The following is a 25514-nucleotide window of genomic DNA, read 5'->3' on the forward strand; positions in this document are numbered from 1 at the left end:
TTCCGCTGGTCGGTACAACATCCCTAGCTAGCTTGACAGCAATTTAACATACTTAAAACATATTAATTCTTTTCAGTTGGTGAAAGTGACAACAAGACCGACCAAGTTAGTTTAACAAAGAAACGCTCATGAAAGCAGCATCTAACAGAGTCATCATAAGTAAAAGAGATCAGGAGATAACCAAATTGCAAGAGAAATATAGCAGTTTTTCAAGTACAGTTGGTAGAACAATTGTCTCAATTTCGATCCAAAAGAAAGACTTTTGATCAATTAAGGTAAAACCAATATGGAAATTTTAAGCAATAGTTATGCTGATCAAAATGTACAATTATGAAAACCAAGAATCTGGATTGAAAAATTAGAACTTTTATAATTCAAACATGTACAAGAGAAGTTAAAAAGCAAAGAGCAAGATGATCAAATTTACAAAAGATGATGATAAACAAAAGTAACCTTGCAAAGTTAGTTATAAACAAGAAAATCAAACAACTTCTTCAGAAGCACCACCACTAGCATCAGAATCTTGCTTTTTCACCACCGCAGAATCAACATCAGGACGGCCAAAATTAGTCGGCGCATCAGGTCCAATCAACTGAATCGCAGCGTTATCATAAGCAAGAGCAGCTTCTTCAGCTGTTTCAAAAGTTCCAAGCCAAATTCGTTCAGGTCTTCCTTTAACTCTACCACATCTAATCTCAGCCGCCCACTTCCCCCATGGTCTCTGCCTCACGCCACGGAACTTCTTCTTATTCGCCGTCGTATTCCTCGCAGCAAGTAAACTCGCCGGAATCCTGATTTTGAACCGAGTTTTTCCGACCTCCGGGGGATCAGAATGATCGATTACGATTTCCTTGACTAGCTTCTTACCTCGACGGCGTGATGACGGTGGTGACTCGTCTTCGCTGCTTGAAGAATCGGTTGCTTCCATGTCTGTGAATGAAATTCGAACAATTCGTTTCATCTTTCGCCGGGAAATTTGACGACGGAGAGGGTTGGTGGTTAGGGTTTGTGTCCGCTTCTTTTAAAAGAAAGATTTGTTTGGTTTATGATTCGATCAGGAGAAGGCTTTGGCTTGTGCGTTACTTAATCCAAAATTAACCGACTTACTGTTTCTCTTATCTTTTAGAATCCGTGTGTAATTATGAGTATTGAACTATTGATCAATCTCATCAAGTCGGTTTTGAATTCAAAATTGATGACCAACAAATATTTCGAAAAATCTGTTTTCGGACAAAAATATTATTAAGTTAATTGGTAAAAAAGTAAAATCATGAAGGAAAAACAAATACTGTATGGATTTTGAATTTCATAACAAGATCATTTTTTTCACTTTTTTTTCTACACAAAGATTGATTTACAACAACAACAACAACAATATTGATTTGAAAAGAAAAAAAGATCTTGGTCTGACTCAGTTGTCTAGTTTTCAAGCCCACCTGAAAGAACCCAAAGTGAGCAGAACTAGTCTGGTTCGCAGAAAACTGGACTTCAAATTCCGAAAAACCTATTTATTTTGGGCCTTAAGAACTTCTTTAAGGCCTTTTAGTGATTCCATGACTATTTTGAATTGACATGTTGTTCTCCTTCAAGGCTTCTCCTTTACTTATTTTGTAGAGAGTGTAGGCTTATTATAGGGACTACTTACTTATATAAGTTGTACCAAGGTAATTTAGTTGGTATAATTTCTAGACTGTAATTTTCAATCATCAATGTATTTTTTCAACTAGGAATTACATAGTCACACTCACATAAGTATCATATGTCATATGATAATTTGATCACTAGGTACTGAAGTGTGTCTACAAGCTATATTTTTTCTCAAACTCAGATTTAGTATATTTGCAATATTGTTTCTCTAATGATGACGAATTAAATTATGTATGGACCGCTAACATATGTGACCACTCAGTTAGAACTTCTCAATGTTTTATTTTATGCATTGTACAATTTCATGAACTCTATCAAAACATTTGTTGTATATGTTTATTTTACAAAGATAGTTTTGGTACCCTATAGTTGCTTAGTTAACTTGCTTATACCCTAAATCTTAATCAACAAGAAAACGTAAAACCCACTCAGTGAATCAAATTATCAACCAATTAACGTAAAACGCATGATATCATGTTTTATAAGATGTGTTATGTGTAAGACCAGGTTTGAAAAAGTGTGAAATAATATAATATTACTCTTCGATTGATCCTTAATTGCGATATCTTTCGTATGATTTCAACTATATATGACGCACTTACAAGTTACAACGATATTAATTATATTAATATCGTTTTCTCATATATTCATATATGCATATGATATGACTGAATTATTTATTATTCGCCTCCACAAGTTACAGGACTATAAATTATTCATCTCCAGAAGTTGCGTTGCACCACTAAATATGAAGAGAAGATAAAACCGAACAGGTAAAAGGGACGTTTACCAAAATATCAACCTAATCTTCCCCTAAACCAAATTTTTCCAATTAAGTTTATTCTTAAGCACAATCAACTCTCTGTTACTTTAAAGTATTCTCGTGACCACTGATTGTTTTTCCTGGTGTATAAGTAAGTACCACAAAATATAAGAACATGACATAAGACTCTATAAAATATGTATAACTAAACATTTTTCATTTGTAGCCAGATAAAAGAAATCTATGGGCCGGAAGTCGTATTATTTGACACGGCACTTTTGGTTAACGTATAAACTATCTGATTTTATAAGCTGTCAAAACAAAAAAATGGTAAATTTAACATTCATAAAATATCATGATGTTCCACAGGTCACATCAGTGAAAGACTAAACTTTCTGATTTTTTGTAAAATTGACTATGAGGACATGCATGAATTAATATTCTACGACCACAATTACTTCTCTAATCTGGATTGAAAAATGGCCACCGTATACATTTCTTTAAATAACGTTTTTCAAATTTTATTATAAAATCTAGGGGACTACCATATTATATGTATAAACGTCCATATCCATCTTAGAAATGTTATCAATAATAGGTCTGAAAAATTTCATAGAACCACACTTATTTTGGAGCTGAATTCAATCCCCCAACGTACTTTCTCGTTCTTGTTATGTTTCGTTGTCGCTTTGTTTATATTTCTTCTTATTTTAGGGGTTTTTTCAGTTCGATTTTGTTTTGTTTTTAGTTAGCGGACGAAAATATACAGATGGTAGTACTAACTTTTCTCCTAGCATTCTCATCTATGTGTGTGTGTTATACATTTATATCGGTGCTCTTGGTTGACCTTAGAAGGTACTTTATATATGGTTCGAGGGTCCATATGGATAAGTTCAGATTAAACATCTAAAAGTGCATCTTGTGACCAAAAAAAAAAAACTATCCATATTTAAATGCAAAAAGATCTTTGGATGAATTATTATGACACAAGCAATCGCGATAGAATAGGAAAATAATAAAATGCATGCATCCTCAGCATTGGTTGCTAAATTTCCAGTTCGATTTTCAATTTCGAAAGGTGGGCTCCATTTGTTTACTAGATGTGTTTTTTTCTTTCTTTTTGTTGTGAATGTTTACTAGATATGTTTATTTTCAATTATTTGTATACGTGTGGGTCGCAAATGCCGCTTGCGTGGTACACAAAATAATATCAATCCTTTGAGAAAATTAAAAGTCAAAGTGCATAATAATATACTCAGTATGTTTTTTTCCTTTGCAGATATTCCATGCATATGCTAAATAACATCATTTATATATCATTAAAAATGTACAACAAGAAACCAAATGCATATGCTAAACCAATCCATATAATATGTTTTGCAGGTTCATTTAAATCGACTAATTATATTATGGTTTTTTTTTTTTGCTTCTGATATTGCATCTAAATTGTTGTTGAACTCTTTTCCGCCAATAGAAACAATATTTCAAATTTGTAGCATCGCTAAATAAAATACATAATAAGTTGAAACAATATAGTTGTTGAGTAAATTATATAATCATCTTTGCTATTGTTAATTCTAAATTTATTTAACACAAAAAGCTAACCATTAAGCAAAGAAGAAAGTGACATGATGATCGAAAGGAACATTAGAAACGTCCTCATTGTCCGCCGGGAAATATTTTGGAGAAGGACATCGATTAATCTATAGATTAGAGGACACCTCTTAGTTTAAATAATGATATCGTTATACACCTAATGAAATTAAATAAATGCTCAATTCATCAATAAATAATTTAATGTGTGTTTCCTAATACTCGGAACATTATAACCACCAATCACCACCTCCAAACTTCCCTATATAAGACACGACACCCATTCTAAGCATCACTAGCTCTCTCCCTCTCCCTCTCCCTCTCCATCTCTCTGCTCGCTTGTGACAGTAAACATGGGAGCTCTCAATTATCTTTCTGAGTATTTCTCTAACCATTTCTACGTCTCAATACGAAAACGGAAGAAACGTAAAGTCATGCAGGTAACTAAAATCTCTAAACGCAGCCGTTTAGTTGTTGTTTCGTCGTTTCTTAGTTGCTTAACCTTTTCAAAATTTTGCTAATAAACAGACGGTGAATATTAAGGTGAAGATCGACTGTGACGGATGCGAACGCAAAATCAAGAACGCTGTTTCCTCCATCAAAGGTTCGTTCTTCAACTCTCAAGTTCCACGTAGTCAATTAAATACTACTCGCCTTTCTATTAGTTAGGGCAAACAATTAATTATGCTTCAAGTTAATTATCTCCTACACGAAACTATGCATACAGATATAAGAAAATTTTAAACTTTGACTCTCTCTACCTTTAAAATAACCATGATTATGTAATCTAACACGTCATATTCCAAAAAACACAATTCCCTTCCAAATCAGCCAAACATGGCCTTACTAATATATACACACCACTCGTTTTTTTTTTCTTAGGAGCAAAATCAGTGGAAGTGAACAGAAAGATGCACAAAGTAACGGTGAGTGGCTACGTTGATCCCAAGAAAGTGCTGAAGACAGTGCAGAGCACTGGGAAAAAGAAAGCTGAGCTGTGGCCGTATGTTCCATACACAATGGTGGCTTATCCATATGCCGCCGGAGCTTACGACAAGAGAGCCCCGCCGGGTTTTGTGAGGAAGTCGGAGCAGGCTCAGGCGCAGCCGGGAAGTACTGACGATAAGCTCATGTCCCTCTTTAGCGACGAGAACCCTAACGCCTGCACCGTTATGTGAATAAGTATAGATAGCATGAGCCGATGTTATAATTTGTAATGTATAACGTTTTATGAAGTTAAAGTACTGGAACCTTTTTTGTTACTGTATTATGTGAGAAGCAACGCAACATATAGTAATTACTCTGCGTTTAACTAGTAGATTATTTAATGATATAGTTTTACTTACTTGCTTTGTATGAATAATTGAACTTATTTAAATTGTGTTCCATTCAAAAACTAAGGTTTTGTTGGAAGCATTCGATTGAGATTAACCTAATATACGCCTCAAAATATTTTATGTATTTCTGGGTGTTTAATTTGAATAAACCAAGTTCATTTCATGCGAGTTAAGACCTAGGAGAAAAAAAAAAAACAAAACCAAGTTTAAAGTTTAGTTCTTTAACTATAAAAGTTTTGAAGTTACTTAAAATGGTTTTGTTTTTGCAATCTCAATCTAAACTAAATGGAAAACAATCGTGAAAGGAATTCTGCAGCTGATGCTTTAGCATCTCATGTCACCGCAATAGACCCTCTGTTTCAGTTTTATACTACACCACCATCTTGGTTGGTTAACACTTTGTATTATCTTTATACTATCTAATATAAGAGTAAAGATGTTAAAAAAAAAAAATTAAATGGAAAACAAAAAACGAATGATATTAGATAAATTAAAATTAACCTATCTTATATATATATATATATATATTTTTTTTGGAATACTAGTACCTTAAGCGAAAAAGATAACCATAGTATAAACATAACTGTGAAATGGTTTATTCGTTCGGTTGAGATGTCGTTCACGGTGACATTCTTCTTTAAACATCCCGTGATTAAAGGATTAGTATGGCGGTGAAGTATTAAATTATAAATTTGGTTAATTCCAAAAATATCATACATAAATACAATATAATTGTATCCAATTCATATCCTATGGAATAAAATAACTATCTTAGGACAATTTTTTGTTTGTATTCATTCCATACTACTAAAATAGTTTTGTGAAGGCAGTGGTTGGTTAATAAAAAGTTGAAAGATTCTATGACGCTAAAGAAATCGTTGGCAAGTGAAAAGCCAAACATCAAACAATTATATGCCATCTCTGCCCTTTGTTGTGCACCTACGACAAGTGTAAGATCCGACGGCAAACATTTTGTTCGCATGGGTCCAATTGTATCTCTACGTAATTAATGGTATTGTTCCTCGGTGGAAGTAGATATGTCGACGATGATGTCTTTGGATAAGATAAGATATTTGTTAGACAATACATATATAATGGAAATTAAATAATTCAATGTGCAATTGCTTATCTTTGTATGTGTTCATTTTTTCAAAACAATTTTGGAGTATAGCATGGTTTGGCGACAACCAGTAAGGGGACAAGTTTTCTTGTTAATAAATTTTATTAATTCTGTTCCTTATAATATTACGTGGTTGGTTAATCAAATGATACGTACGTTGAACTTTCAATCTAGACTAATAGAAGACTTCCCGAGTTGACCGAAATAAATAACACCTGCTTCTGTGACTCTCTGAGGTTATATCTTAAATCAAATTCGATGTAGCATATAACACGTTATACATTAGGAACAATTTAATTATAGTGATGAGAAAAGGACTAAATACATTATTTTTTTGGTTGTCAACAAGAACATATGATATAAAGCTCTAACAAAAAAAGAAGAACTAAATATGAAAATATGATCAGAGGACAGGTAAGTACATTGTCGGGTGATGACATGACTAATTATTAATTTCGACCCCAATTTAAAAACATACATATTCTAAAATTCTATTATGGCATGTGAAATTGTGAAAAGACACAAAACTAATGGACCGATGTGGAGTAACACAGAAAACGCGTGGCGTAGAGAGGACTTGATAATTAGGAGTCAAGGTTGCGTTGATGCTGTGAGGTCCAGGGTTTTGTAGCTTTTCTTCTATTGTCACGTGTACGGTGTTTGGGAAATGAACGGCTAAATCATTCAACTTGAAACACTAATCACGGCATTTCACGAAATAAGAGGATAATATTGGTATATGCAGTTTACATCAAGAGTTAAATACCATAATGTAATGTTGGCTACGGATCTAACAAATCATGTGAGCAATACGAGTTTTGGTAACTATAATTTTCGTGAAAGGAACATATATTGGACTATTGGAGGTAGCTGGCAACTCTCAAATCTTAAAGTGAAGTATATTTTTTGTATGCAAAATCAAGATGATAGTATGTATGATGATCATGTATATATTTATTGTGGACAGTTAAATTCGTTTGATGTAGATAAATGCACTGATTATTGATTTGTATGCGGTCAAAACTATATAGTAATCGAGCCATCGAGGTGGTGTGGTTTATTGGTGTTATTCGAGTGGTAGAAATTTTTCTATCAAGGGGGAAAGTCCTACTATCTACGACCATTATTGCTCTTTTCTTTTGACCAGCATACTCATTTTAACTGACAAGACTAGACTGCATGACATTTCATAGACTTTGGGATTAGTATGTGTTTTAGCTCATGATCTAGGTTAAAAAAGAGAATGTGATTATTAGTAAACATATTTTAAAAGCTAACCAAATATAATGTAATCACGTAATCTTTGATCATATGTATGATTTGTAAACTCCCATTAGATCAAGTTGAAAATCCATCGAGGGTTTGCGATTTTTTTAATGTTTTTTTATTTATGTGTTATATAGATTTGGAAAGAAATTAAGTTTAAGTGGGGGAATCAAAGGGCCAACATTGAACAGCCAGACTAAAAAAACATTAAACAGATTAATGGGCTTAATGCGTAATGCGTCTCTTTTTTTGTTTAAGGCCCATAATAGTTTTATTAAAAAGGCCGAAATGTAAGGCAACACTAGCACTACACTAACAAGGTCAGTCAGAATGTGCTCACTGGCCACTGCTCATAAATCAAGAAATCAAAATATTGCATGCAATTTTTTTCTTAAAACCAAAAACGTAGTATAGTGAAAATATTCTAAAAATAATATGTATGTCAGCTCATTTTTACTTTTTCTAAAAGAAATTAGTATTATTCTATAAACAAAAAGAAGAAAAAAGTTGGGGGAAAGAGAGGGGAGAAGCTCGAGAAGAGTGTGGGAGAAGGCAAACCCCAAACACTGACTAGACACAGACCGTTGGGCCCGACTCTTCATGCATGCACTCTTCTGACAACATTTTCAATTTCTCCATATCTCTCTCTATTGTTTTTTCATTTCTTAGTTTCATTAATATCATAGTTTATGAATAATACTACAAGTACTATGTAAAATATGCCTTAAATAAAGATATCGTACAATTCAAAATGCTTTTGTTGGAATGCAATTTAAACTCCAAAATTCAGAATTTAATGAGGAAGTGTGGTCAGGTCGCTGTTACTTTTAAGTGTCAGTCTTCACTCACTCACTCAACATCGTTTCAAATTTCAGAGCAAAAGTCTCTAAACCCAAAGCCTCTCCACTTAATTGCCTATTCTTCAAAAGGCGAGTTTCCTTTACCAAGCTTGCAAAGTTATCTAAACTCCAAACGATATCTAAAACGCGTGTACTCATTTCTCTTATTCTTTCTTCTTAAGCCATGACTAAAGATGAAGACTTTAAGCTCCTAAAGATCCAGGTAGTTTTAAGACTTTCTCCACTTTTTTTTTTATCTTTTTGCAATAGTCTCTCATTGTGTTAATGGTTATGACTATTGCAAAACACAGACGTTTTCACTCAGAGTCAACATTCACTGCGAGGGCTGTAACAAGAAAGTCAAGAAACTTCTTCAGAGGATCGAAGGTTTCTAAATTTCACACATGCAATACATTTCTGCTTTACTCATTTTGGATTCTCGATAGATACATTGTCATGTTTTGACCAAAACAGGAGTTTGCCACGTGAAGATAGAAGCAGAACATCAAAAGGTGACTGTTTCAGGGTCAGTTGACTCAGCCACACTCATCAACAAGCTTGTTAAAGCCGGGAAACACGCCGAGCTTTGGTCTCCTAACCCAAACCAAAACCAGCCTCAAAAGCCCAAGACTAACGACTTCATCAAGAACGTTAATCAAAAGGGTCAGAAGCAGGGGTCTGCCAAAAGTGGTATTGAAGCCTGTAAACCCAAGAACGGCCCTAAAGGTGCAGCCTTTGTAGCTGAGGAAGATGGAGATGGCAGTGAAGAGGAAGACGGAGATGTCCAGTTTCCTAAACCGGCGAATCAGCAGCAGCAACAAAACGTCGTCAACGCCAAGAAAAACAGTGGAGGAGCTGCGATGAACAATGGAAACAACGGAGTCAACGCAGCATCAAAGAAAGTCAACCAAAAACAGAGCAACCATAACCAGAACACTCAACAAGTAATGGCGGCTATGAGAATGAGAACCGCCGGGAAAATGAGCACTGGTGTTGAAGCCAACGAGATTGGAGCTCTCATGGGTCTTGCTGGCTTCAACGGCGCAACCAACGCAGTGAATCACCCTCCAAATGGGATTCAACAACAGCTTCAAGCTCCACCGTTAAACAACGTCAACGGCGTCACTAATCACAACCTCACCAATAGTAATGGAGGCATGATGATGAACATGAATGGGTACAATAATCATCATCCAATGAACATGCAGAGTAGGCAAATGATGCATCAGCCTCAGCAAATGATGTACCAAAGATCATCTTTCGTTCCAGCATCAAGCAATGGGTATTATTACAATTATACCCCTAGTCCCTACAGTTATTATCCTTATTACCCTTACGCAAGTGATCAGTACCAACAACAAAGTAGTCATTCACATGCAACAAACATGTCTAGTGAAGAAGACGCTGGTAATAACAATAGCTGCAACATCATGTAAAGTGTGGATGCTTGCTAAGGAAGATATCTATCTTTTGCTTTTGGAAACAAGACTTAAAAGTTTAATCTTTTCTGGAGTGTGATATATTAGTGTTTGGTTTTTCTTTCTCTTTTTTTTTGGTGTGTGTCATGTAGCTGTTTTGGACTGACATGAAGTTGTGTTGGTTGATATATAAAATCCTAGAATGTTATTGATGTTTCTTGTGAGATGCTTTTGTTTGTCTTGGTTCTTTTTCATGAGATCCGGTTGGTGCGGTCGAAACATTTGTAGATGAGGAGCGTTTAAAGCGGTTGGTTTTGTCACAATGTGGTTTGTGTGTATCTCTCGAAAAGATATTCTCTCTATCCACTCAAAAAGTTATTCCACCTGCTCTCGCTTGCCTCTTGGTAGGTGTCTCGTTTTACGCGTCACCTATTTTTATTAAATGCGACATGGTTCAAAATTTTGGACTTGTGAAAGTAATAATGCTAAGCCGGTCATGCATCAATCAGTTCTTTGTTTTAAATTTGATATATTTCCAAGATACACCGATGGAAATTGGTATTTGCTTAGGAAAAATGTTTATCAGATTCGAACCATCTTTTGGGCCACATGAATTTCAAGAAACATTTTGGGGTAAAGCCCAACTTTTTTTTCTTTTTCAAACGTATTTAAATTCTTTAGAGCCTACACAAGATTCCCCAACCAGATGACAAAAACATGCAAACGAAAATGCTAAACATTTTGTCTGTTTATTTTTGACAAAATGGGAAGAAGTTTTCTCATTTAAAAGTTAAAATGCTTTTAAAATCGTACTCTAAAAATTGGTCCAAAATAAAATAAAGATCGTACCCTAATTTTGAGGTTTAGTTATGATTTCTCACCACAATCGCTTGTCCAAATTTATACATGTGAAATAATCTTATTTACCAATTATGATTTAATTAATTTAATTGTTACTGAAAAATACATTATACAATCACTATATGAAACTCTAACCACAAATTAATAGCAGTGCAGGACACTAAAATTATAAGTAACTAGAAAACATTTGGTACGAGTGAAAATAACTCTATGTAATGTTCGGTCCATTTGCATGCTATAGTAGGTTTATATTAATAATGTGGTTTGTGCATAATAATGGATTACCAAATGGACACTTAAACGTAAGAAGCATCGAGTTTAGGATAGTGGACCATTCTCTTAAATTCTTTTCACACTTGAGTTCCTACTTTTTACGACACGAGCCGTGAGATGTTTGCCTTTGTTTTTCTATAATCGAATTTTATCTTGTAGATTACAAAATTATCGAGAGACTTGCTTGTGTCTTAGTTTCTGATTAAGTGGTTATAAAAAGAGACTAAGAATACTTAGATAAAAAGAGAGAGATAGATTTAAGTATGATTTCTCGAATTAACAATTTTCCGGTCCCTTAAATGTAATTAGGTGCTTTGGTAACGCGTCTAGGATACTAGAGCTTTCGTATCACACAATAATCAAGACAATTAGTGTGATTATTTATTCAACTATAAATAATACGAGGTTTAATGCAATAATTCGAGATATTTTGCCACGTAAGAAGGTGGTATCTGGATACATAGCTAAATGAAATTTGCTAATATTTTATCGTCACTTTTTAGTATTGCCTTTCTTTGTATTTTCCCTCGTCAATGTTTGCTTTCTCTGCTTTTCTGCGGATGCCATTGTATTTAATTTGTAATTTAGTATACGTCGCTACTAGCTTTTTCACCTGTGAAGCCAACACAAACATATTATCTTTGGGGAGAATCCCAAAAAAAGGAAAGTTGAAAAAGAGTAATCTTTTAATTTTGATTTCTTAAGACTCTTAAATACTTGGAACTGATTGCTAACTGACAACCAAATTATGGATTTTAAGATCTATTATCGATCAAAGACTCATAGTTATACGTACTAATCAACCTACCTAACCTACCTACCTCAAATACCATTGTAAGCTAAAAAGGATGAATCATCGAGTTAGGCTCTCATTTGTCATTAAGCTTCTTCTTTGTTTCACTAGTCATTAAGCGTTGCACATTATACGCAACTTTCATTAAATGCAGACTTCGATAAATCCGGTACTAAAGACTATAGAGTGTGACAAAAAAAAAAAAGAGTACAAGAGTGAAATCTCATAAAATAATACAAAGACAAACAAAAATTCCCAAAACAAACAATTTGGAAAGAAAGGTCACTGAATAATGAAAAAGGAAAATGCCATCTGCACATCATGCAACCATTAAAAGAAATTTTTTATACCAAACTTAGTTTAATGATAGAATAAATTTGTAACGATACTATAACAAAGACTCATGGGTGTGAACCAAAGACAACCACGTTCTCTCAAATACTCACACACACACTCCTATATATAAGTATCTAATCTAATCAAGAACTTAATTTCTCTCACCCGAAGTTAATAATTCAGTCAGAAACACACACACACACACACACACACACACTCAAAACTGAATTGACTTGTCAGAAATGGAATCTCTGTTGTGTCGGAGGAGGATAAAGAGAGTCATGGTGCTAATAATAGCGTTGACATGGCTCCGTAGCACGTGCGGAGAGCTCGAGGACCAACTATTCGAAGTAGGAAAGCTTAAGATGTTCGTCGACGACCTCCCAGATATGCCCAGACTCTATGGCTTTAACTCTGTTCATGGTATCATCAAACCAGCTTCTCTTCAAATCGGCATGTTCTCCACTAAATGGGTATTGTTCTTTTCCTCTTTCAATTTCTTTTTCTTGAAGATTCTTATGGGTTGGTGACTGGTGAGAATAATCTTATTTCACTTGTTTACGTAATTACGTCTTAGTCGTTTTGGGAAAAAATGATTAGATTCGTTTTGCGTTTACTCTCAAGTCTTCACCTAAATAAAGTGTTTTTGATGATTTTTTTTAAAAAAGACATAATGGGCTTTGGCCATATTCTGTTAGGCCCAATTAGAATTGTTTTTTTTCCTATATTATAGTAAGAAAAGAACAGAACAGAACAGAGTATGGTTGTGGCGTGACAATAAATTTATTGTAACAGAAATTCCACAGAGATTTGCCTGCGACGCCAGTGTTTGCATACGGTACATCACGGAGCAAGGCAACAGTTCCTGGTCCGACGATTGAAACCGTATATGGAGTAGACACATACGTTACGTGGCGAAATCACCTTCCTAAATCTCACATCCTTCCTTGGGACCCCACAATCTCCCCAGCAACTCCGAAACACGGTGGAATTCCTACGGTTGTTCACTTACATGGAGGAATCCACGAACCAACAAGCGACGGAAACGCCGACGCGTGGTTCACTGCCGGTTTCAGAGAAACAGGACCAAAATGGACCAAAACGACGTTACATTACGAGAACAAGCAACAACCTGGTAACATGTGGTACCATGACCATGCCATGGGTTTGACTCGAGTCAACCTCCTTGCCGGTTTGGTAGGCGCCTATATTCTTCGCCACCACGCCGTTGAATCTCCCTTTCAGCTACCTACTGGCGATGAGTTCGACCGACCGTTGATCATTTTTGATCGTAGCTTTCGTAAAGACGGGTCAATTTACATGAACGCCACTGGGAACAACCCATCGATTCACCCGCAGTGGCAACCGGAATATTTTGGCGATGTGATAATCGTTAATGGAAAAGCATGGCCAAGATTAAACGTCCGACGTAGGAAATACAGATTCCGTATCATAAACGCAAGCAACGCTAGGTTTTTCAAGTTTTTCTTCTCCAACGGTCTAGATTTCATCGTTGTGGGGTCTGATTCAGCGTATTTGTCAAAGCCGGTGATGACCAAATCGATTCTCTTATCTCCATCAGAAATTGTAGACGTTGTTGTTGATTTCTACAAATCACCGTCGAGAACGGTGGTGCTTGCTAATGACGCACCATATCCTTACCCTAGTGGTGATCCTGTCAACGAAGAAAATGGCAAGGTAATGAAATTTATCATCAACAATGAATCAGAGGATGACACATGTACAATTCCCAAGAAGCTCATCAATTATCCGAATGCTGACGTGTCAAACGCCGTTCTCACGCGTTACATCTCTATGTACGAGTATGTGAGTAACTCTGATGAGCCAACTCATTTGTTAGTCAATGGTTTGCCCTATGAAGCTCCCGTTACAGAAACTCCAAAATCAGGGACTACAGAGGTACGTTGTTAATTAACAGTCTAATCTATAAATTTCTTTGGAAAAGTTTAATAATAATTGTAAAATTAATCAGGTATGGGAAGTGATAAATTTGACGGAAGATAACCATCCGTTACACATTCATCTAGGATTGTTCAAAGTGGTAGAGCAAACGGCATTACTGGCGGCAGGATTGGAGGAGTTCAAGGAGTGTATGACGAAACAAAACGACGCGGTCAAGTGTCAAATTAGCAAATACGCTCGTGGGAAAAAGACAGCGGTGACGGCACACGAGAGGGGTTGGAAGAACGTATTCAAGATGATGCCGGGACATGTTACGAGGATACTTGTCCGCTTTTCTTATATCCACACTAATGCATCTTACCCATTCGATCCGACTCAGGAACCGGGCTATGTCTACCATTGTCACGTAAGTAGGATTTCAAAATATTTTTAAATTGGTAATCGTTACTACAGAATTTGTTTTTAAAAGCAATATAATGTTTTTGCATTGCAGATATTGGACCATGAGGACAATATGATGATGAGGCCGCTTAAGGTCATCATTTGATATGTCAAGGTCTAATGATCGATCTCTGCGAAGTTTTGATGGTGCAAAAAGATAAAAACTAATCAGACATCATAAAATGAAACTCCATATTGAGAATGTAACATAGTCTTTACTTTAATAATTCCTAGTAGGAATTCTAAAATTTAGTACTGGCTTATGTTGAAAGAACCATTCTTTCCTGATTTTATTATGAGTCCAAATTCAGAAATAATAAGTACTCTCTAAATTGATCATTTCTGTTGAGTTCTATGATAACTTGATAAGCCTTTTTTTGTCTAAACCCAAGTTGACGCATAAATGTTTTTCTTGTTATTGTTCCAATGTAACTTATTTGTTAACAGAAAATAAAACATTTTTGTTTACCACAGCTCTGTTTTGCAAAATCAACAACCGGTTATGTAGTGGAGTTAAATTGAGGTTATCAACATCACCTCTTTAATGTCTAGTTGAGTACCAACTTGTTGTTGTTGTTTTGTAGTGCATAAGTTACTTCGAAGTTGATCTTGATTTCGAAAGATGTTGACTCTCTTTACTTCTTTTGGTGAGAAGATTTTGGTAGATACTATTTTGTTTATTGGAATTTTCTTTTACACCAATCAAAAAAACTCACCAGTTGAAACTAATAGATTCAAATTGAAGATTCGCAGCCGAACCAAAGGAACAAATCTTTGCAACCTCTTCTCTCATCTTCCTTGGACCACACACAAGAACTCCAACGCTCGAACCCTTTAAACCAACTAGGAGCTCTGCTTTCACACAATGAACATAGTGAAAACTTAGATAAAGCAATATACTCTACAGTCTCATACATGTCCAAAAATGTTATATATAATCTTAAATAGACTTACTGTTAAGATTTGGCCTTTCTCCATAATGAATGTTGGTGAATTCCGGTAGCAACTGATCTGGCGAGCTCTCGATCATCAACGGAGACAATGCGTCAACGTTTTGATATAAACCCTTAAAATAACTCTTTTTGTTACACAACATAGCGACCGTAGACGTAGCCACCACGCTAATAGAGATTGCTAGAAGGTAAATGAGAGATGTATAAGCCGAAGTGTACTCTTTCGAGCTTTGATCGATTGGGTAAATGTGATATCTTGAGATGATTGCGATGATGATTATAAAGATCATGAATGAAGAAGAGAGGATGGTGGCCAGCCACAGCCAGGAGTTCGGTCCGAGGATTGGTGAGATGGGTTGGTCTGAGACATATGGTTTGAAACTGAGGGTTTTGATGATATTCATATTGCAGGTTGATACTTTCTCTCGGGTGACAAAGGCTTTGATCTGGATATCTATAAAGGAGGAGATCTCGGTGGAGTTCGGTAAGATTAGGTTGAGCATTGAGAGGTCGGAAGAATTCTTGAACGCGCATATTAAGGTTATTTTGGGGGTTTTGTAAGCGTTCGTTGAGCTCACGTAGAGTAGGTCGCGGATTATGGAGATGAACGGTGTTATCCCACTGCCTCCACTCACCATAACCAGAGAGTCATGTCTATTCTTGAAAGAAAAACAGAGTATCAATGTTACTTGTGTTGCACGAAATCTAATGTTGAACTTCTCTGTTTGGGATTTAGGTTAATTACCGTAGGTAATCAGTGGAAGCAGGGCCGTAGGGTCCCTCGACGGAAACAGCAAGGTGGTCGATCTGATTAGAAGAAGCAAGCATATGGTGAAGCTTACTGGACCATTTGCCTTGGCTCTTGATCATAACACTTAGCTTCTTTGGTTCGAGTTTGCTACTCGAAGTTATCGTAAATGGATGCCATTGAAGCTTCGAAATACTCGGTATGTTCACGAACAATATGCTCGTCGGGCTATACATCAGCACTGTATCAACATGTTTAGCATAGGATTCTTGATTAGATAATCAATTGAAAAAGACAAAACAGAGGGATCATTGTTAAACTCACTAGGGTTTTTGGAGAAATTAAGCTCGACAGTTTCACAAGGAAGAACACGAGCAGAGACTAGCTTGACATTGTTCCGCGACTGGAGAAATCTCAAGAAACGATCGACCATGAAGATGTAGAAACCGGGAAATGAGATCAACGCGTAAGAGATGCCAACGTGGAAGACAAAGAAGAGCATGAAGACCATGTAGAGATAGTGAGTATAGAAGAAGACTTCGAAGAATCTCCTTCTAATCGCCGGGAATGTGGTGGCCCACATCAAAAGTCCGGCCACCAGAGCTATCTCTCCGGCTAAATGCGAGATACCGGTCCTATCCCACTCCAACATCTATTCACAGGAACAAGAAGGGTTTAGCACTGAGCATTAGGATCAAACCGGTTGATTATGTTCGTACCAAAACCAAATTTGAACTACGTGTATATATTACACTTCGAGTTATAAATAATTTTATACGTCTGTTATTTTTTTTTATGTAGCCAAAGCCGAATTTAACCAAAAGCCATACTTATATAGATAGCCCAACATAGACTAACCTGAGAGACTTGATTTGTGGATATCCAATAGATACAATAACAAAGACCGTGGCTTGTGAATAAGGTCATGACCAAGTTACCGAGCCATATATGGTACTTGGTGCTTGACTCCGACGTAAGCCCAACTGCAGCCAGCAACGACGAGCCACGTGCCACCGGATAAAATAAGAACCCCAAGCATATATTCCCTGTTAGACCTAACCTTACTGCTATTGAATCCAGCCTTGCTTGCCATCTTTTGGGTTTTGTCATTTATAAAAAAACAAACACAAAAGTCAATCATTTAAAAAAAAATTATATATCATTTTGTAATTAGAAATATACAAAAAACTTATCTCACAATTTGTTTATAAAAGGCCAAATTGTTACAGTATATATGATTTGAATGATTCAGAGAATAAACAGGTCAATCAATTTTATTAATTAATATTTTTTTTGAGTTTCCTAATGAATATTGACTAACTCAATTTTTAGACCCACAAATATAGTTTCATCCCTGCAAATATGTATTCAATTAATTAATAATAAGCCAAAGTGTTAATTGAATCTACATGATTATTATAAACTATATGTTATATTTCGCGATACATACAAAATTAACGTTAATCGCAAGAAAATCTATCTATAAAAACTTACAAGTTATCTCCGTCGGTTGGAAGTGATTGAGGAGTGATGGTGACAAAGGTATGGTAAAAGTAATTGGCTAAGCTCCAAAGAAGAAGAGCCATGAACATCATCAAGAACATAACCTCGGTCACTGTCACTATCCCTAATCCGGCCTTCACTAACATTGGTCTTTTCAATGCACCAAACTTGTCTATCTTCTTCCTATCCATTCTACTTTTAGTTAACAGAAAAAACATATAATATCGATATTAAAAAGCGGTTAATTAACTAGAGAATAATCAGTTGGTTAGTTTAAGTGTTGAATTACCTATTAAATTGGTTTACTCTCGTTTGTTTCTTCAAGTGAAGGTAAATAGATCCAAGAGAAGCCAGTAGAATCATTGGGAACATGTAAACCAAAAGGTTTACTCCTAATAAATTTAGAAAACCAGCACTTATGTATAAATGATGTTTGTATAAACTAATAGAAAACTAGATTAGATCTATGACGACTTATAAAGAAAATTGATGTGAATTTACCTGGTTTCCCAAAATAAATCGATTTGCCGAGCTTGGCACGCATGGATTTCAACCAAATCTTCTTGTAAGTAGACGTTGGCATCATGATCCAAATCACCACAGTGCCCATCAAAATCACCATCGTTAAGAGCTTAATCACATTCTTGATCACTTTCTTATTCGTTTCTCCTAATACCATATTGCAAGAGATGAGATTGCACCTTTATCAGAAAAAAAAATGAGAGAGATGAAATTGCAAGAAATAAGAAAGAACAAAATAGAGGGAAATGGACTTTTCAATGAGTATTTTCTGATTATAGATGAAAAGCTTCTGTTCCCACGCGCCACCACGAGTCTACCACGCGCCGCCATGAGCAAACCACGTTGAATATCAAGAACGGCTTGTGGTTCCCCACTCCGTCGTTCCCTTACCACGTCATCAGCGTAAATTTTCGTCTCTCTCTCTTTCTATTCCTGTAATAACTTCTTTTTGTTTTAGCTAAGATAACAAATCTCCTTGAAACGATTTTGACTTTTCTCATACCACATCAGCAAAAATAATTGACCAATAAGAATATCAGAACGCACCACGTCACATAAAAGATTTAGACAAAAACCGCCAACTAAGAGAGTGTCACGTGGCATTATAAGTCATACACGTAACGTTGGCGAAGCATACAACAAGCTTCATGCCTATAGGAAGGAAGATTGTAGTTTCTTACGATTTTTTTTGAGATTCAACGTATCTCCCAATTAAATCTTGTAGCGGGTCAAAAATTTAGATTTTGTAGTGAATTACATCAAAAGAGTTCTTAATTGATAGACCATTCATGGCGTTAGTTGCAGCCAGCACTAAGTCATGACGGTTATTTGCAGGCCAAGGCTTTCTCTTCTGTTTGGTTTATTAATTAGCTTCTTTTCGTCGTTGTTGGTGTTCGAATGGTGAACGTTTTGTCGAATCTCGACTTTGTTTCTGCGAAGGGAAAATTTTTATTTGTTATACTAACAAAACTTGTTTGTGGCGAATAAATCAAAGAGGCGAATGCGTCTATTAGATTAGGAATTTTAGAGCGTTTTCGCTTCTGTGATTTATTCGCCTCTTTAGTCTTGTTTCTTGGGCATTCCGCAGCAATATGCAAGGTGGAATAATGGAGATTTTGTAACACTGAACCATTCATAACAATCTTTATGGACAAATTAATATGTTATTGTGTAATCGGTAGAAAAATAGAGAGAAAAATTGGATCAAAGATGTAATAGAGTGCAATTTGGATCAAAGATGTAATAAATTGTATCAAAGATGTAATAGAGAAAAATTGGATCAAAGATGTGTGACTCTCAATTAGGTAGAAAAGACATTTTTGTATAATATTTCATCGGTCAACACACTGTTTTTAACTTAAGAAATTTATGATATCTTTAATTATTGGACTCATTTCTCTCAAACGGGATCAAGCGGGCAGTGCAAGGTTTAACTTCCTTTGGAAGAACCGAAGAAATGTCACCACGACACCATCACACCATACACTTAGTCGAAGCACACAGTTACTTACTACAATTCCACGAATTCAACTACTTAAATTTGATTATACACGAGCTAAGAAAACAAAATAAACACTTTCTTAATTTTTATGGCACAAAACAATTCTACGTATTCTACAACACACCAACTTAAATATTAAATATACATGATATGGCTCTTCTACTCATTGTCAAGTAGGGTCTATTACAAATTCGCAAGTGGAGTGCTTCATTGGCTGCCCGTGGGTTATCTCTGTGTCTGGAGCATAGATATTTTCATTTCATTAAATGTTTCTCGTTGTCATTTGTCGATTGTTCACTCTCTTCTATTTTCTTATAGCTTTCAAGGTACGATTTTATTATTGTGTTTAATACGGGACAGTACTACGGCCTTAATTGATGTCCTCGTCCACGCCTGCCTTGACACGGATATGGACTTTGAGGTGAGTTCTGATATGAGCCTCTACCCTCCAGTTTCTAGCTCCACGACCACATTCTATTTGTGATCCACTTTCATTCTAACAAACCAATAATTTGAGTGCATTTTTAATTCTTAACCCATTTTTTGTAATTCTCACATGTCACTTGCACCAAAGAGCTAGAAGAACTCTCTTATGATGTTGATAATTCCACCAACTTGGTGCTGAGTTCTTTCTCACCATTGGACGAGCTCCATGATAACGAATTAGGTTTCCATTTCATAGAGGCTCTTATACCATGTAAACTTCGAAACATTTAGAGAACTTGTTATTGTATAACACACGTACACAATGCTATAAGTCGTTATACCATATTTGGCCGTTCCAGTAAAAACATTTTTGAATGGTTTTGCTGATGATGCCGTATACTGAACGTGGACGATCATTTTTCCTCCTATCAAAAACAGTAAATAATTCTTTAACCAAAAAAAAGCATAGTAAGGAATTTCATGATAAATTTACAGAAACCGTAGAAGAATATATACCAATCAATAATTGGTGATGATAACGTCAAAAAAAATAAAAATTGATGATGATAATCTTTTAAATCACCATAATTGTTTCCGGCCGGAAAAAAACAGATAACTAATTTTTAACATTGTGGTCCGAATATTTATTAGATTGACCCATTCTGTTTATATATATTATTAAAACCCATTACAACTTTCTTTTACATAAAAAGAGATGATAATATAAAGTCGGCTTTACAACGAAGCAAAGAAAGAAAATGTAATGGTGCTCGATCACTCTTATGTGTATAATTAAAAGCGTGTGTGTGGTTCATTTCAATTATATGTGTTTGGTTGCATTATGAACCATAATATTCCATAGCCAACTGTATCCTCCTTGTTTTGTTCTCTTCTTCTCCTACATCTACCACCGCCAATCTCGCCTTTTTTTTCCCTCTCATTTATTTATTAATCTACTCATTTTTTTTTTTTGACATTATCTACTCAGTCCTTTATTTTATTAATAATCCAATATAGAAATTTAAAATAAGTTAATTCTTTCAAAACTTAGAAAAATACATGATTGTCGGATTTTTTTATTTGTCAATAACATACAAGAGTTTGAATCCGAATAGCAACATAACAAAATTACTAGCACAAACCATTATACAATAATGTCGGTTTTCTAATTTTAATTTTATTTGTCAGATTTTTTTCGTTTTTGACATTGTTTTATATTTTTTCTAGGTATTAAAGTTTAGATGTTGGATTTATAACATAGTTTTTAGGATTTAGATTTAGAATTTAAACTTTGATTATTTTGTCTTATAAAAATATAGACTAAGACTATTTAATTTCTTAATGACTTTTCTTCTTTTCGAGACTATTCCTTAATTATGATTTGAAATATACACTAAAAAAAAAAGTTGACAACAACAAAAAAAGTGGACCAAGACGTAGGTCCTTAAAACGGTGCCGTAACAAGGACCTCTCGCTTGACAAAATGGTCGCGTGAATAAATAAAAGCAACGTTAGTCGCTTCTGAGTAAAGAACCAATCCCAAAGCTCATTTATTCTTTCCTTTTCAATTATTCTTTCAATTTTTCCGATCGACGGAGGTTGATCGGCGACGGCGTAATGGCCGGAGGAATCGTCTCACCGGCCTCTCTACTCGACCTAATCGCTGATATCGTCGAGATTCCACTCAACACCGGAATGTTCAAGAAGGATTGCGCAGATCTCACTCGACGAGTTTGTCTCTTAACGCATTTGTTAGAGGAGATTAGAGACTCAACTCCTATCGATTCCGCCGCTTCGTCGTCGTCGGAGAATGATTGGTGGTCTGATCTCGTGGTCGGACTTCAAGCCGCGAAGCGTCTTCTCTCCACAGCTCGATTCCAAGCTCGCGATTCCTCTGTAAGCAAAAAAATCTAACTAACTCCTTAAAAAAAATCAAATCACGATTTGTTGTTCTTCAATCTCATGAAAATTCCCAGATTCATTAGAATTACCGGTTAAATGTAATTAGACCATTGGTTACAATACGGTTATCTCCGATTTAGCTGAAAGATTTTGAATTTTGTTGATTAAAGGATGGTGCTGCGAAGAGAATCTCATTTCAGTTCCAATGTGTTACATGGAAGCTTGAGAAAGCATTGAGCAATCTTCCATATGATCTTTATGATATCTCTGACGAAGTTGGAGAACAAGTGGAGCTAGCGAGATCACAGTTGCGAAGAGCAATGCAGAGATATGGATCGTTGAATTCGAACAAGTTCTCGAGTGCTTTATCTGAGCCAATGGAGAGAGATGGTTTTAGTAATGTTATAAAGATCAAAGCTGAGGAAAAGCTTGAGAGTGTTTCAGAAACACTTCATTTTGGTGAGGAGGAGGAGAAACAAAGTTCGCCGCCTCTAAGGAGAAGCTCTTCCATTTCTTTGGCTTATTATTTGTCCAAAGATGCTGATACTGATAGATTAGACAAAATGGTTAACAAGAACACTGATGAATCGAAGAAATCTGATAAACTCACGATTCCGGTTGATTTTCTTTGTCCGGTGTCGCTTGAACTGATGAAGGATCCTGTCATTGTTGCCACAGGACAGGTTTGGTTTTGAGATTTATAGCACTTTTAATGAATTTGACTGTATGTTGCTTGGTTATTGATATTGTCTCTCTACAATGGCAGACTTACGAGAGGGCATACATACAGAGATGGATCGACTGTGGGAATCTAACATGTCCTAAGACTCAGCAGAAACTCGAAAACTTTACGCTTACACCAAACTATGTTCTCAGAAGTCTCATCTCTCGGTGGTGCGCTGAACACAACATTGAGCAACCTGCAGGTTACATTAACGGCAGGACAAAAAACAGTGGAGATATGTCGGTGATCCGGGCCTTGGTTCAGAGACTCTCAAGCCGGTCAACAGAGGATCGAAGGAATGCGGTTTCTGAAATCCGCTCTCTGTCAAAGAGAAGTACGGATAATCGCATTCTGATTGCAGAAGCAGGAGCAATCCCTGTTTTGGTGAATCTTTTAACCTCAGAGGATGTTGCAACGCAGGAAAACGCAATCACATGTGTTCTCAACCTCTCTATATATGAAAACAACAAAGAGCTGATAATGTTTGCTGGTGCAGTCACCTCAATTGTTCAAGTCCTTAGAGCCGGAACCATGGAAGCAAGAGAAAACGCAGCAGCGACACTTTTTAGCCTGTCGTTAGCCGATGAGAACAAGATCATAATAGGCGGGTCAGGTGCGATACCTGCCTTAGTTGATCTGCTCGAGAACGGGACCCCGAGAGGGAAGAAAGATGCAGCAACGGCATTGTTCAATCTCTGCATTTATCATGGAAACAAAGGTAGAGCAGTCAGAGCCGGTATAGTAACTGCATTGGTTAAGATGCTCAGTGATTCCACCCGCCACCGGATGGTTGATGAAGCTTTGACAATTCTCTCAGTTCTTGCAAATAATCAAGACGCGAAATCCGCGATAGTAAAAGCGAATACTCTACCCGCGTTGATAGGTATTCTCCAAACGGATCAAACTAGAAACCGAGAGAACGCAGCAGCGATATTGCTTTCGCTGTGTAAAAGAGACACTGAGAAACTGATCACTATCGGTAGACTCGGTGCGGTTGTCCCGTTAATGGATTTATCGAAGAATGGAACAGAGAGAGGCAAAAGGAAAGCCATATCTTTGTTAGAGCTTCTTCGTAAAGCATGCCAATAATAACTAGTCTTCTGACAAAAAAGGTTCATCAAGCTCTCATTTTTATTGAGTTTATTAAATTATGTTAATATTCTTGTTTAATTGATTTGATTTTTTTTGGAATTCCATTTGTGGAATCGAAATTGAAGATGGTGAGCGAAAATGGTGTTCGAAAATCGAACTCTGTTTTGCTCGCTGTGTATTTATTTGTTACATTTGTAATAATATTGGAGATGAATGAATAAGTATTGAATTGAACCTTAGTTTTTGTTTCATAAATTTGAATTATTGTTCAATCTCAATCACAAGCTACTTACTTCATGGAGTCGGTTCACGTGAATTGGTTACTCTTCTTCTGATCAAAGTACCTTAGAAGACACGCAACAGTTACAAATAAAATAGAAATATTATTCGTTAAATGTCAAATATTTCACTTGCTTCCGTAGGCAATTAGAGGGCCACATGTCCTCATAAACCGGCGTGATTACCTGAAGAGTCAATTTTCTTCGCTGGTGGTATCAAAATCTTTGAGACAACATTAGCTCATAAATTTCTGTATCTCACATATAATGTTCCATCAAGTGAAGAAAATGACAGATTCCGAATTGACGAATCCATTAAATGATTGAAATGAAATGAAATGAAAATTATCATTTTTGTGGTTGTTTGAAAGTTTCTTCAAGACCGAAAGCGAAATGAGTCATGTTAGTCTTCTAATTTATATGAGTTGTTGTTGACAAAATGGTTCAATTATCATCTTCAACCACCCATAAATCCAGTATTTATAATGGGGTAGTTAGCTTGGGAAACAAGAAATCAGAAAAGTCAGCTGAAGACACCAAGTCAACGACTTCGGTATGAAGCATTTGGGGATCAGAACAGTTTGAGCCTCACAAAAACTTAGGAATCTCATTGGCCTTGTTTGATGGTTAATCAAAATCATTTTGCTTCTTAGTATGAACAAGAGTGTTAATGATTTGCTTCTGACACAATCAAACTGAGATTATTGAGAATCTAATGTTGTCTCTTATATAATCTCTCGATAACGAACAAGGAATAGAGAGAGCAGTGTAGTACCAAAGCCACAACTCAAAAGTGGTCGAAACAGAAAAAGGAGAGGAAGAGTGTCTCTGATTCATTTGACACAATCATGAAACTATCTCTCTGTTACAACATTCAAAGTGGTTTGATTCATCCGATACAGTAAATTGCCTCAAACTCGCTATCGTTTAGTTTAAATTCATCAAACGTAAAATCTCATGAGAGTAATATGAATTCAATTATCATTCCATCAACATTTAACATAATCCTCCTAGAATAATTTTTGGGTTCACCCCTAGGGTTGTATTTTAATCATGAAAATCCAAATTCTGACAACAACGAGCTAATCGAAATCAAGGAGCTGTTGGGAATCAAAAAGCTGCATTATATCACATTAGATGGCTGAGTTCCTGACATGGATGTGTGAGCTGACATGGCACAGATGTAGCGCTTGATGTGACGTGCCAAGTAGCCTTGCTGACTTGGCGTGGTCATCAAAGACGAAGGTCGGTTGAG

The 25514-nt window shown here is 35.9% G+C and overlaps 6 protein-coding genes and 1 non-coding gene across 16 annotated transcripts; 5 read left to right on the forward strand and 2 right to left on the reverse strand.

Annotated features, from left to right (window-relative positions):
* Positions 1-315: 315 nt before the first annotated feature.
* CRF7 (Integrase-type DNA-binding superfamily protein) lies at positions 316-1170 on the reverse strand. Its single transcript, NM_102146.3, has one exon. It carries the CDS (start codon positions 959-961, stop codon positions 482-484), a length of 480 nt encoding a protein of 159 aa, NP_564186.1. The 5' UTR covers positions 962-1170; the 3' UTR covers positions 316-481.
* A 3079-nt stretch (positions 1171-4249) lies between these two features.
* HIPP22 (Heavy metal transport/detoxification superfamily protein) lies at positions 4250-5369 on the forward strand. 2 transcript variants are annotated; one of them, NM_102147.3, is made up of 3 exons: positions 4250-4443; positions 4532-4607; positions 4886-5363. In NM_102147.3, exons 1-3 carry the CDS (start codon positions 4357-4359, stop codon positions 5179-5181), a joined length of 459 nt encoding a protein of 152 aa, NP_173712.1. In that variant the 5' UTR covers positions 4250-4356; the 3' UTR covers positions 5182-5363. The 2 variants fall into 2 exon arrangements, with proteins under 2 accessions (NP_173712.1, NP_001321267.1); NM_001332573.1 differs by having other exon boundaries at positions 4281-4443; positions 4547-4607; positions 4886-5369.
* A 2993-nt stretch (positions 5370-8362) lies between these two features.
* On the forward strand, positions 8363-10310 carry AT1G23000 (Heavy metal transport/detoxification superfamily protein). 2 transcript variants are annotated; one of them, NM_001332574.1, is made up of 4 exons: positions 8448-8655; positions 8748-8788; positions 8877-8952; positions 9040-10292. In NM_001332574.1, exons 1-4 carry the CDS (start codon positions 8478-8480, stop codon positions 9999-10001), a joined length of 1257 nt encoding a protein of 418 aa, NP_001323007.1. In that variant the 5' UTR covers positions 8448-8477; the 3' UTR covers positions 10002-10292. The 2 variants fall into 2 exon arrangements, with proteins under 2 accessions (NP_173713.1, NP_001323007.1); NM_102148.4 differs by having other exon boundaries at positions 8363-8788; positions 9040-10310.
* Positions 10311-12253: 1943 nt separating this feature from the next.
* LPR1 (Cupredoxin superfamily protein) lies at positions 12254-15027 on the forward strand. Its single transcript, NM_102149.4, has 4 exons — positions 12254-12719; positions 13042-14166; positions 14240-14575; positions 14663-15027. The coding sequence occupies exons 1-4, from the start codon at positions 12489-12491 to the stop codon at positions 14714-14716; spliced, it is 1746 nt and encodes a 581-aa protein (NP_173714.2). The 5' UTR covers positions 12254-12488; the 3' UTR covers positions 14717-15027.
* On the reverse strand, positions 15004-18932 carry FRO3 (ferric reduction oxidase 3; the record flags this gene model as incomplete). Of its 7 annotated transcripts, NM_001332575.1 has the most annotated exons (10): positions 15004-15462; positions 15565-16217; positions 16309-16552; positions 16636-16963; positions 17170-17404; positions 17806-18006; positions 18104-18206; positions 18316-18483; positions 18588-18768; positions 18883-18932. In NM_001332575.1, 9 exons carry the CDS (start codon positions 18664-18666, stop codon positions 15323-15325), a joined length of 2151 nt encoding a protein of 716 aa, NP_001319065.1. In that variant the 3' UTR covers positions 15004-15322. The 7 variants fall into 7 exon arrangements, with proteins under 7 accessions (NP_001319065.1, NP_001322197.1, NP_173715.2 ...); NM_001332576.1 differs by having other exon boundaries at positions 18316-18768; NM_102150.4 differs by lacking the exon at positions 18883-18932 and having other exon boundaries at positions 15006-15462; positions 18588-18824.
* A 1104-nt stretch (positions 18933-20036) lies between these two features.
* On the forward strand, positions 20037-20612 carry AT1G08965. 2 transcript variants are annotated; one of them, NR_143448.1, is made up of 2 exons: positions 20037-20258; positions 20412-20612. It is a non-coding gene; the product is annotated as an uncharacterized misc_RNA (transcript). The 2 variants fall into 2 exon arrangements; NR_143447.1 differs by having other exon boundaries at positions 20037-20612.
* Positions 20613-21639: 1027 nt separating this feature from the next.
* AT1G23030 (ARM repeat superfamily protein) lies at positions 21640-24321 on the forward strand. Its single transcript, NM_102151.5, has 3 exons — positions 21640-22159; positions 22336-22848; positions 22932-24321. The coding sequence occupies exons 1-3, from the start codon at positions 21881-21883 to the stop codon at positions 23976-23978; spliced, it is 1839 nt and encodes a 612-aa protein (NP_173716.1). The 5' UTR covers positions 21640-21880; the 3' UTR covers positions 23979-24321.
* The last annotated feature ends 1193 nt before the right edge of the window (positions 24322-25514 follow it).

The sequence above is a fragment of the Arabidopsis thaliana genome (genome assembly GCF_000001735.4).
Source record: "Arabidopsis thaliana chromosome 1 sequence".
NCBI lineage: Eukaryota > Viridiplantae > Streptophyta > Magnoliopsida > Brassicales > Brassicaceae > Arabidopsis > Arabidopsis thaliana.

Excerpts from the sequence above, each read along its gene's own strand:
- CRF7 (NM_102146.3), bottom strand. The coding sequence starts at position 961 with ATGAAACGAATTGTTCGAATTTCATTCACAGACATGGAAGCAACCGAT.
- HIPP22 (NM_102147.3), top strand. The coding sequence starts at position 4,357 with ATGGGAGCTCTCAATTATCTTTCTGAGTATTTCTCTAACCATTTCTAC. Across the intron at positions 4,444-4,531 it reads AGAAACGTAAAGTCATGCAG|ACGGTGAATATTAAGGTGAA; the intron begins GTAACTAAAATC and ends GCTAATAAACAG. Across the intron at positions 4,608-4,885 it reads CGCTGTTTCCTCCATCAAAG|GAGCAAAATCAGTGGAAGTG; the intron begins GTTCGTTCTTCA and ends TTTTTTTCTTAG.
- AT1G23000 (NM_001332574.1), top strand. The coding sequence starts at position 8,478 with ATGCTTTTGTTGGAATGCAATTTAAACTCCAAAATTCAGAATTTAATG. Across the intron at positions 8,656-8,747 it reads AATTGCCTATTCTTCAAAAG|CCATGACTAAAGATGAAGAC; the intron begins GCGAGTTTCCTT and ends TTTCTTCTTAAG. Across the intron at positions 8,953-9,039 it reads ACTTCTTCAGAGGATCGAAG|GAGTTTGCCACGTGAAGATA; the intron begins GTTTCTAAATTT and ends TGACCAAAACAG.
- LPR1 (NM_102149.4), top strand. The coding sequence starts at position 12,489 with ATGGAATCTCTGTTGTGTCGGAGGAGGATAAAGAGAGTCATGGTGCTA. Across the intron at positions 12,720-13,041 it reads GCATGTTCTCCACTAAATGG|AAATTCCACAGAGATTTGCC; the intron begins GTATTGTTCTTT and ends TTATTGTAACAG. Across the intron at positions 14,167-14,239 it reads CAAAATCAGGGACTACAGAG|GTATGGGAAGTGATAAATTT; the intron begins GTACGTTGTTAA and ends AAAATTAATCAG.
- AT1G23030 (NM_102151.5), top strand. The coding sequence starts at position 21,881 with ATGGCCGGAGGAATCGTCTCACCGGCCTCTCTACTCGACCTAATCGCT. Across the intron at positions 22,160-22,335 it reads TCCAAGCTCGCGATTCCTCT|GATGGTGCTGCGAAGAGAAT; the intron begins GTAAGCAAAAAA and ends TGTTGATTAAAG. Across the intron at positions 22,849-22,931 it reads TCATTGTTGCCACAGGACAG|ACTTACGAGAGGGCATACAT; the intron begins GTTTGGTTTTGA and ends CTACAATGGCAG.